Below are 11,680 nucleotides of genomic sequence, written 5' to 3'. Positions count from 1 at the left end.
CGTTTCCGCTCTGCTCCGGACACTCACAAACACCATGCAGCCCGTTTTCTTTTTTTTTTTGCGTAAAAGATTTCAGACACTTTTATTATCGTACAAGTGAGACCAGCATAATGAAAGTGATAATACCCATGAACATGAAAGACATTTTTTCTTACTGTATTTACAGAGAAGTGTCTTCACATCACACACAAAAAATCCTTCTACAAAATGAACAATTTTGTAAATAACATAACAATTAAATAAACTCCACCTACCTTTAGGTTTACAGCTGAATATGCATATGATGACCATCTCTGCACTGCATAGAATTTATACATATACTTTTCCTCATGAACAACGTGGGTTTTTCCTAATAATAATAATAATAATAATAATAATAATAATAATACTGCTCTCATGATGCATATAGGCGGCCTGTAAATAAACAATTAACAAGAACTAAGTCTTTGGCAAATGCAAATACATTCACTTGACAGATGAAGAAACCATCATTCCAGCTTGATTCAAAGAAATAACTCGGCCTGAAACATGTGAGGGAGCTGAAGTTAGGAGGGAACATGTTTAAGGCATTTAGCTGAAATCGTCGCCCTGCTTTTTTGACGTTAATTGGGAGTCGCCAGAATCGTCCAATCAGGAGCGACTCCGGACGCCTCTGGCATCAGACTAGACAAATGATGATACTGGTTTGACTTGGGATGGCTGTTATATCCTTTTTCTGTGGTTGAATGCCAAAGACTTAATCAACTTAAATAGAAATGTAAGCTGTGAGAACATAGTAGTGCACGTCAAGGCAGTGACAAGATGGGCCTTGAATTACAGGGAAAGAACCGTCAAACTGTAAGTGCCTTTTCAGACTGAGACTTATTAGATTTACAGTCGAGTTTCATGAAATAAAGCAAATATGCATCATCGTTTTTCTGCATAATAACGCTCCAGTGTTGCAAACCTCCAAAAATAGTGCAAAATTAACACACACAAAAAAAAAACACAGACAGGTTCTGCCTGATGACCTCTTGTATCCTGACAAATAAGAAATAGTAAAACACTAGCCAAGCAGTCTGCAGTTTAGTTGTTTACGAATTATAAAAATGAAATAAAAAAATCATTTTAAGAATATATTTACTAGTTTCTTGAAATCTTGCAAATAGTGGGCCATGGTGATATATTGTCATGGCTCCCTCTATTTCTCAAACGGATGTTTCTTTATTTATTTCATTTTCATTTTTACATCTTGATTGTGTATCACAGAGAACATGTCCTAATCTTCTCATGGCATCAAAAGCGATCGATTTTTCTCATGCTGGATGTTTGGTCGGTGACTGTTCAGATGGATAAAAAACAAAACAAAAAAACAACAACATTAGCCTGCCACAGCCTGCGTGTGCTGCTGCTAATCTCCTCTGATCTCACTGCGCTGCCATCTGAATCGGGAGGGAGACGAATGGAAAAAGGAAAAAAAGGGCTGCTGCTACATTTTAAGCTCCGGACAGCGTCCCTGCTGAGAGCCGTCAAGAAAAGGAATGTACAGTATTGATCCGTGATGGGATGAAACCGTGACACTGCTACAAGGGGAAAATAAATTCTGATATTGTTTTCAGTCTTTTTCTCTTTTTTCTTTTTTTTTTTTGTTTAAACCACTGCAATTAGCCACAGTTTTCATCGTGTGTGGGTGTGTGTGTGTGTGTGTGTGTGTAGCGTCTTCCAGTGTCTCTGGCGTTGTCTTGTAGATATATATATATTTTTTTTGGCTTTAAGTGTCCAAAAAAAAAAAGCTGCGAGGAGAGAGAGAGGAGAGAAGTCGTCCGGTATCCCAAAAAAAACGTTTCTCATTGTGTGAGCCGGGAACATTTTATGCGCAGTTGCTCAGTGTCCAGTGGACCATGCCGCTCACACCGGGGCAATATGGAGGCTAAGGCCATGGTCCTGCAGGTTGATTTGGTTTCCATGGTAACTAGTGACGGTCATAGGCAGTGGCAGCAGTGGGAGGGGCGGAGCCTCTCGATGCGGCACTATAATAATAAGGGGAACCTGAAAGTTAACAGAAGAACGAACCATTTGAAACAACAACAAAGCAACATTAACTGTTTAATTGTTAAGCTTTTGTTTAACACATTATTCCATGCTGTAAATCTTTCTCGCTTAAAACGTTTTCAGGTAATTGTCCATTGCTGTCCCACCCGCTTTATCGCTGTTGCAGGAACGGCCCATTGTTCTGACGCCCCATTATTCTGAAACCCAAATAGTCCGTAAAATGTCTCAGTGGACCGAAACCCAATTTGTCCGACAGCCTGTCATCCCGAAAACAAAAGCCCATTTCTTCGAAGGCCTGCTGATCCGAAAAACACACTCTCACTGGAGTTTTTTTATGCCCTTACTTTCTTAGCGCCTTGTTAGGGTAAGGGTATGTTTTTTGGTTTAAGGCCAAGAAGATAGCCTGTGAAGGGCTCTGCGCAATGACCTTTTGTTTTCGGGCTTTCGGTCAAATTAGACATTTTACGGACCAGTGGGGTTTCCGAATAACGTGCCGTTGGAACAATGACATGCACCATTGCCGCTATGCCTCTCAATCTTTCCGTTAGCCTCTGCGCCCAAATTTTTTATATGTTTTTTTAAACTGTAGGTCCTTGATTACAGACAAAAGCAGGTTTCTCATTTCGAGCAATTTTACAGGTTAAAATGACAACTTTCCCTGGCGGATTTTGTCAGCAGTAGCTAGCTAGCGAATTAAGCTAACGTTATGGCTTAGCTGAATGTCATCAAGTGTTTTTAAAGTTTCCAGCTTAGTCATTGTCATAATCTTGCAACGGGGTGTTAGATATGAGGAGTACATGCTACTGTGCGAAAAGAGACTAAAGCAAAATGTTAGCATGTTAGCCTTGTCACGTTTCATAAAGAGATTTTGTTGTAATATTAGCCTGTTTGGGTGCATAGCTAACACACTTATTTGTATTTAAGTCTCTGTTTTTAGCTTATTAGCTAATTAAGCTAACAACAGTTCCATGACTTAGCTGAAAATGCTAACTGTAGCCGAGGTTTTAATGTTTCCAGCTGACTCATTGTTATAATCTGCTAAAGGACACTACTTGTTAGCATGTTAGCTGTTATCCTCACCCGTTGAGGAGAATAAAGAAATAGCCAAATATTAGCAAAAAGTATGATAAGAAAAATAAAAATATTGTTCCAATATAAACTAAATTGTCTTAGATAACATTGTTTGTATTTTCAAACAGTATGTTTTTAACATTTCGCGAGAAAATTGTAAGTAGGCTTACAGATGTGTTAGGAGGCTAACTGTTCACGAAAATCCCCAAATCCAATAACACATCCAATAGCATTCAAGAGCAGCTTTCACACTGCGAGTCATAACAATTCTCCCTCTATCTCCTTTTTGGTAACCTTTAACCCCATATAATGGTCCCCCTGACCTTAAAAGTAAAGCTTAGTTACTGCTGTAAATAGTAAGCTAATTAGCCGGTGCATGCTAACGATTGCAGCCCAGGATAGAGCAGATAAACGGTTGCTGAGGCTACAGTTTTACATTTGGCCCATTCAGGGGGAGGGTTTCTCTTTTTGCTAACGGTCCATTAATCGTCTCTCATCCCGTTTCTCACTCTCTACTCACTTAGTAATGCTGGGTTGCTGAATCGCCAGGCTTCATTGTAGGTTGTGTACTGTGGATGACTGTAGGGGTTCCCCGAAAACTCGCTCCCTGCAAAACAAAACAACAAATCAATTAGCATTTCAATGCGTCAAACCATTAGCCCTTCACATGCAGTCATTTCTCGTCATTCAAAACAGGATGCAATTTGAGGGGGAAAATGATAGTCATCGTTGTGCGACCAGTCAAGCAAGTAATTTATTTCTTTTTCATTTCACTTAAGTTATGCAACACTGAACAATACAGGATGTGACACTGAAGGCAGCTTTCCCTGTCCCATTTATGGATATCTACCCATTCTTCTTCCTCCAGTATATTCCAAACCGGCCTAATAAATACAGAGTGGTAATAAACTGTTTCATGCATACATTTTTGATATGCTGCAATAAATCCTGCAGCCTTTCTTGGGGGGATTTTTTAACATCTCCAATCTGAACCCCCTCCGGCCCGAGCCCTCTGGTGTTTGGTATGACAGGATTTCATTGCTGGGGAAGTAACTTGGAGCATGTCAGTGAGCACTGCTGTTGGTTCAACACGTTTCTTTCCTTTACGAGACAATAAAGGCTAGATTTTATATGAAGCTGGTGAGAAATGGCTTTGCTTTAACAGTGTTTTGCGCCTGTCACTAAATCTTAGTGGTTGTGTATAGGATGAATGGGTTGTAACACAAAACCACAAGCCATGGGATTAAGGCCGTCATCTTTTGCTTTGTGCCACATAAGAACAAATGGAAAGTAAAAGTGTGTTTGACTTGACTTTTTTCCACCGAGATGATTTAACAGTTTTATTAGTCAAAATCCAAAAAGTAAATCTGGACTGCGCTGCCAGTGGGTGCTACTGCATCTCCCCCCTCCTTTTACTGGTAGCTGTTAAATGGACTTTTGCAGAAATATGTCAAAAGGGGGGAAAGTCTCTATATTTTTTCAAATAGCTTTTCATAACAGAAGCAGGTAGAGAAACTGCAGCAAGCACGCAACGAGCACCCGCCTGCCGTTCGCCAAGTTTATTCAGATCGAAAGGCTAATCTTATTAATCATTTTAATAAAAGTGAATGTTTACATCAAAATACAAATAGTTACAGAGCATCATGGGATACACGTGGCGGATTTATAATTCAAATAACCCTAGTAGTTAATGGGAAAATGGCAAAGATGATTGAAATGGCTTTAGCTTGGGGTCATTTCACCCCAGTCGTTAAAATCTGGAAAAATAAAACTAACATTTTAAGAAATCCTTTAAACCCCTGTTCCTTACTCCATGACCTAATTTCCAAGTTCACATAGTTACAAAGCACCAGGGGATAAACACGGCGGAAATGTAGCTGAAAATAGCTGAAATTATTACATTTGATGTATTTTAAGGGGTCAGATCATTAAAAAAAAACATTTTCAGTGCTTTGAACAGCACTGACAAAATTAAATTCACCTTCACTGTACTGATGTGGCAGGAAAATAAGAGATTTGGGTATTAAAATCTGGAAACTTTCTGCACTGCAAGGTGAAACTAAGGTAAGAAGGTAAGAAGAAATATGTATCGTTGTCATTTTTGCTAACTGACCCTTGAAGAAATCCTTTAAATTCCTCGTTCCCTTGGCTTGCTCCGTGACATAATTTTCAAGCTTCAATGAAACATGTCCTTTTTAAGATTAGCCGCTAACAAACAGACAGAAATAAATGGGTCATTTACTATAACCTTCTTGGCTGAGGTGATAACGAACACGTCATGGCAGCCCTTCATAAAGGCGAACAGAGGCACAGCCAGAGCCTGTGATGGGTTGTGTGATTGGTAAATGATATGCTAACACAGGACACACTCCACTGCTCCCCCCATCCATGTGGTTTAATCACATTAAAGCAAAATGCCGGCTGTGTTTTGGTGAAAACCTGTGCGGCGATGCTGGAGCTGAAGAAGCGTATAAAGCCAGCGCCGACACTGCATCCCTGCTCTGTTTCTGGCAGTGAAACACAAGCCTGACCTCCTCAGAGAGACAGCGATTTGAATATTTACCGGGCTCCCATGCCTCTGCCTTTTGACCCTTAACTGTTTGCTGTGAACCTGAACTGCAGGTTAAGTAGAGGAGGGGAAAGGGATATGCTCTGGAGCTCAGAGGCTGGGGAGGGCTGTTTATCGACGCCCCGGTGCGAACGGCCACGCGGGGAGATAATGAGCCAATAAGGCGAGAGGGGTAAAGCAGGAAGGAAGGGAGAGCGACCGTCCTCTCCCCTGTCTCTGATCACTTATTCGGCCTGTCTAATCCAATCATACACACGGAGCTAATATAAGGAAGTGTGCGCCTCTTACTCTGCAGGTCAATATTTATCGCCTCTCTGCGTAATTTGGCGCTTAACTCTCTTTTCCTCTGCTTCTAAAGCTTCTACACCTGTTTGTTCTGAGGGCAACGCCACCTGTTAGGCAGACCGTAATGACAATATGAGGCAGCGATGTCGTCGTCTCTCACTCACCAGGAACCATTCCAGCGAGCGTGGAGGTCGGGTAGCTGCCCTGGCCTGTGGGGGGAACGTGAGGGGGGTACCCAGGTAAGGTTGTGTTGGCCATATCTCGACCTGGAGAGACAAAATGAAACAAAACCAAAAAACACATCGTCAGTGGATCAGTTTTAGTTTGTGACACGTGGAGAAACAACAGTTTTGGCTCTTTTACTGATTCAGAACTGAACTATCGTTAGCTACTGTTGCATAAAGTCAATCCAACACGAGTCCTTCCACAGTCCAGCAGCATCAAACAACTTCAATAAATCATCTACAGGCTTGTGTAGGCAACCAAGAGAGATGGAGAAGGTCTTTTCACATCAGGTTACAATCTGTTCACATATGGCCAATAAAAAAAGTGATTAATTCATGTAAATTACTTCAAATTGTAAATTATTAAATATGATGTAGTGGAAGAAGTATTCGGATCCTATGGTAAAATGTTATACAGCATTGCAAAAATTCAATATTATTAGTAGTAGGTCCTGCAATCAATTAAGTATATATGAAGAGTACTCATCATGCATTCAGACTGTTAGTATTCAGAGTATTATTAGCTATACTGACCCACTGGGATATTACTACTAGAATCCAACTGATGCCAATACTGACATTATTCCGATATTGATATATGTGCAGATATGTGCACAATTTTTTGCAGAGATCCCTAAAATGTGGTTATGAAACACTTGACAAAGATTAGAAATGGCGGCAGAATTTTCTTACAGTATACATACAAAAAAGAAACTTTCTAAATTTGTACAAATGTGTCATTATTTACTGATTTTATATTTAAAGCTGCAATATGTAAGAATTGGTTGTTACACTCCAAACATGTAGGGGGCAGCATATCACCTGAGTTACACCTAACTGCTAATAGCTATATTCTCTTTATCATACATCTATGACTGTATTCACAGTTAGCAAGTTAGCTCAGTTGCAGCTAGCCGGAACAGGGCTCATGCATATCGCACCAATAATACTTAAATATAAGTATATAACTACTAAAAAGTGAAGTATCATGTTTCCTTTTGAAATTTAGTGGAAATTAGGAATAAAATTGCAAAAAAAACGCAGCCACTTCACCACTTTTGAGAGACATAATTATGTTACTATGCACATGATGACTCATCACCACCGCAGCAGCACACAGTTAGCCCAACAGCTCGCTGTAGTTTAGGTCAAACATTTCAAAGACCGTGTTGTCATCTAAACACCAGAAACCACCAGTCCGCCTCTCTAACAAGTGGACTAAAAACAATGTAACAGCAGCTGCTCTGAAAAACCGCTCGCATAAATATGTCTCCTCATTACGCAGTTCACAACAAATATGGCAGCCTTTACTGAATCCCATAAGGCTCCTCTCTTTCCCTCTGAAGTCCGAGCACACTGGCCCCTCTGCGGAGCGTCATCCGTCCGGCTGCAGATATTCAGCTCTGTAATTGAGAGTGACGGTTGGGTCGTCCTCGCAAGCCACGGGGACGTTTGGACAACGGCACGTAACCCCAATCTGCGCAGGGGCCGGGGCAGGAGAGGCCCCTGTTATGTTGTCATCTGTGAGGGCCACTTGGACTCAAAGGGAGAATCATCTCCCACTGGAGCTTTAGAGCAACTACCATCTACAGGAGGGAAAATATTTTGTTAAAATGATCTAAAATAAAGTGAATTCGACGCCTGGTTGAGCTTAGACTTGTTTTTTAATACTTTTTGCGTCTTTGAACATGATTACATATGGTCAGTGCTTTTAAATATATCATCCCTACACTGTTTAGTTTTGTAAAATCACCTGTTTATTCAACCTAATTGGATTTTTTTGACATTCTTTCGTCTTAGTCTGTTTATGTTGTTTGTATCTGGCCGGATCTCTCTCGAAAAAGAAGATTTGTATTAAATTAAACTTATATCTGGTCAAATAAAGGGAAATTAAGATATAGCATCCAGCGAAAAACACAGTTTTTTCTGTCTCTTTCTAAAATGTTTGTGAAGAATGCAAAGAAAATATGTCAAATACGTTCTGCTTCAAACTGATAATACATGTCGATCGCAACACTTAACCTCCTAAAGAACAACACACATTCATCTATTCAAATATCAAAAATGGAATCTGCTAATGAGAGCATAAACCACGGGCAAATTTAGATATTGACATAAAAAATCAAATTCCTACATGCGCAATATCATGAGCAATGTATTTGTTTAATTGAGGGTTGAGCGTATGAGCCCTCTGGGTATTGAAGTACCTGCTACTACAGGCTGGCAGGCAGACTGGCTGCAGGGGGAGGGCCACGGGGGCCGGGGAGTGAAACGGCTGGTGAGTCTGGTGGCAGGCCTGGAGGTCCACAGGACTCAGGCCTGCCAGAAGGAGGAGGAGGAGGAGGAGGAGGAAGTGGGGGAAGAAGTAGTCATGGAGGCCATGTATGGCTTTTTCTTAATGTAGGGAGATGATAGATGGATGAAGGCCTTGTTTTTTTGTAAATACAGGGGAGATTCATAAAGATGCAATACAAGAGAGACAGATGTGACCTTCTATATATGCTACCTACATAGATTATACATGGACACAGACATGAAGGTAAAAACATCACAGGGAATATCAACCGCCAAGTGGGTAAATCTTTCCGTTTGTTGGTTGGTTGGTTTGTCAACAGGTTTACACAAAAACTACTGAACGGATTCCCACGAAACTTGGATGTAGGACGGGTCCAAGCCCAGAATAGACCCCATCAACTTTTGGTGCTGATCTGGATAACGAGATGGATCCAGGAATTTTTTCTCACGTCCTTTAACATTGCGAGAAAGTACGTTTTTCTACATTAATTTCTCTGAGAATAATGCATTGATCTTGATGAGTACAATTAGATGCAGATCCTAGATCTGTCGAGTTCGATATCTGATTAGGCTTGATTGAATTAAAGGGGACTGTTGGGCCTTGGCAGAAATGTTTTCCAAAACATTTCTAATGAAATATTGTACTTTAACTCTGATTAAACTACTAAGAAGTGCTTCAAATTAGCTCCCGTCTGACCTGCTGCATCATTAAAATGCATATTACATTTAAAAGCATGTACTATATACTATATATATATACTATATTAACATACAATGCTCTAAAAGGAGCCATACTGTGTAATGGATTAATCCAAATACCTCGACTACTATGAATTCAGACATGTTTTCACTTCTGTATCCGAAAAATGTGCCTGTATCATAATAAAAATACTACAGTGTGTCTTATTTCCCCCAAAAAACACATACGCAAAAGAAAGAACTTCTCCATCTGAGATTATTGTACGATAAAGAAACGATTCAGCCTCATGTTGAACAGCTGCTCTCTATTATCTGCAGGTCTCAGCTCTGATGGCTGTATTGTACGAGGCCTGGTGAGATGTGTCTTTTGGTTAAAGCGCCGCAGACTCGAGGGCTGCCGAGTTAAAGAGCTTTACAGAGAAGAGTGAGGTCATGCCGGACCTTTCATTTATAATAAGAATTAGTTAGCCACAAGCCAGTGCACATAAGTCAAAGGGAGCCGTGGGAGTACTGTAGGTGGGGGGTCCGGCAGGGGTGAGGCCATTGTGTGTGTGAGTGTGTGTGTGTGTGAGTGTGTATTGTCTGACTGTCTCAGCAAACACTGACCCAATCTTTTCTTCATTATTATTGCAGCAGCTACAGCAGTCGTACATGTTTAATAAAAGTAAATACTCTTATCTCTTCATTACCCCGCTTCGGAGAGATGAAATACATAATGAGCTCAGGATCTCTGCCGTTACCTTACAAGGGAAACATCTAGTTTAATTTCTTCCTCCAAGATACGGCAAAACTAGGAATACTGGGAAGAACAAATAACACTTATTCATCTACTTTTCCTCTTCAAATACCGATTCGGATTCGATTCCAGTGCTGATTTTTGGTTTGTTTTACTGGGGGACACGCTCATACACCAAACTCCATTCATGTTTTTGCTATTTTTAAGGAAATTGTTCTAGAAGGTTTATAAACTTGCATCAACATCAGTGAATGACTGAGAAGCTGTGTTTAACTCGAAGTGGGTTGATACTGATCAATATTAGCCCTGATACCGATCCAGGGTATTGGGTCAGGGCATCAATACTTTCAACTTAACCTTCATTGGGGGCTTTTACCTTCATTCTAACCTTAAATAGCAAAAATAAAACATGTTTTTTTTGCTTAATTTTTGGAAATAATCATGTCTTTTCGTAAAAACAAAAGATGTTATTTTAATATGCAAACATACAGAAGCAAGCTACTTTTCCTCTTCCACATAGTGGTTCTGATTCAGATTGGCTGATTGATCGAATAGCAGTGCTGTTCTTTTTGAGGCGCATCATTTCGTCACCATAAATGGACACTCTCATACACCAAAGCCCATTAATGTTTGTGCCAATTTTAAGAATGATTTCAACTTCAATTCTCATGATAACCCTGAACATCAACAATAAAACACATTTTGGTGGGTTTTTTTCTTTTCTGCTTACATTTTTGGAGCAGACGAGTGAAAATTGTGTATATTCGTATTCTATTAGTCCAAATATACTAATGCAAAAGATCAGAGATGTGGAGGATACATTTTCTATACGCAGTAATAACTGTGAACACCAGTCTCTCACCATCAGCAGCTTCTTTTCATCACTTGTTGACTCTGATAATAATAACCTCAGCCTCCCTTGAATCCTGTTTTTGTATATTCCAGGATACAGTTGGCAGTGACTGCCAGCAGCTCTGTGACTGTTGCTTTATGTCCGCTTTAAAGCCCTCTTTCAGAGAGGCGCCAGTTCGGAGAACTCTCTGTACAGCAATGATAGCCTCATTAGCTGCTTCCTAGCCTTTGTTGTTTTTTACAACAGAGATGTGTGTCCAGATTCTCATTAAAAGATGGGCTTCTTTATATTGTCTGCTTCCTCTGACAGTCCCCTTAGATTGAACGCCAGCAAATCAAGCTATTTATTTTCCTCTGGCCTCCTTTTTTTTTCCTTCCCTGCGAAAATCAATTCAAAGATTTTTTGGTTTGCTGTTACAAAAGCCTGTTGATTTCCGTCTTAATTTGAGAAGTGGCTTGAAATGGTGGCTGCTGAGCTGGGAATACAGTGTTTCCTGCTTTTTAAAGTGCCTTGAAATATCTGATTTTCACACACAGGATCGTTCGAGTGATGGGCTTTCTGCAGGTACGACTAAAAGGTACAAACTGACAACAAATGTCGCCATTAAGTGCCTGAAAACATCACACAGTTTAAACTGATTATACCTTTAGAAGATTCTCTGGTTTTATCTCGAATCCACAACAACGTGACAGGAAAGGTTGCGCTCTGTTTCTGCATTAGCATCGACTCCGTTTCTTAAAACACAAACAGAAAAGCGGGGTGACCTTCTCTTCATTTGGCACGGGGACAAAGTCGTTTGTGAATGACTCCTTTGCTTGCAAGAGTATTAAATTTAGCATGACAGGGACACCTTCATGTTTGCTACAACAACAACCAAAAATCTTTGACCTCCATTTTCTAGGCTATATGCAGAATGG

At 40.3% G+C, this 11,680-nt stretch overlaps 1 protein-coding gene across 1 annotated transcript in view; it reads right to left on the bottom strand.

Moving 5' to 3' along the window:
• Window positions 1–1,705: 1,705 nt before the first annotated feature.
• Window positions 1,706–11,680, bottom strand: part of LOC311250189 (paired box protein Pax-2a-like) — a gene marked incomplete at its 5' end in the record, with an annotated part of 39,788 nt that continues 29,813 nt past the window's right edge. Inside the window, 3 exons of the mRNA XM_084341765.1 lie at window positions 1,706–2,028; window positions 3,623–3,709; window positions 6,121–6,222. Coding sequence (XP_084197891.1) covers window positions 1,952–2,028; window positions 3,623–3,709; window positions 6,121–6,222 — 266 coding nt within the window. The 3' untranslated portion in view covers window positions 1,706–1,951. The remainder of the gene's footprint in view (window positions 2,029–3,622; window positions 3,710–6,120; window positions 6,223–11,680) is intronic.

Source organism: Pagrus pagrus, assembly GCF_965226575.1.
Source record: "Pagrus pagrus genome assembly, chromosome: 21".
In the NCBI taxonomy this organism is placed as follows: Eukaryota; Metazoa; Chordata; class Actinopteri; order Spariformes; family Sparidae; genus Pagrus; species Pagrus pagrus.
The sequence above is the reverse complement of the archived record's forward strand: the minus strand, read 5'-3'. Positions and strand labels throughout refer to the sequence as shown.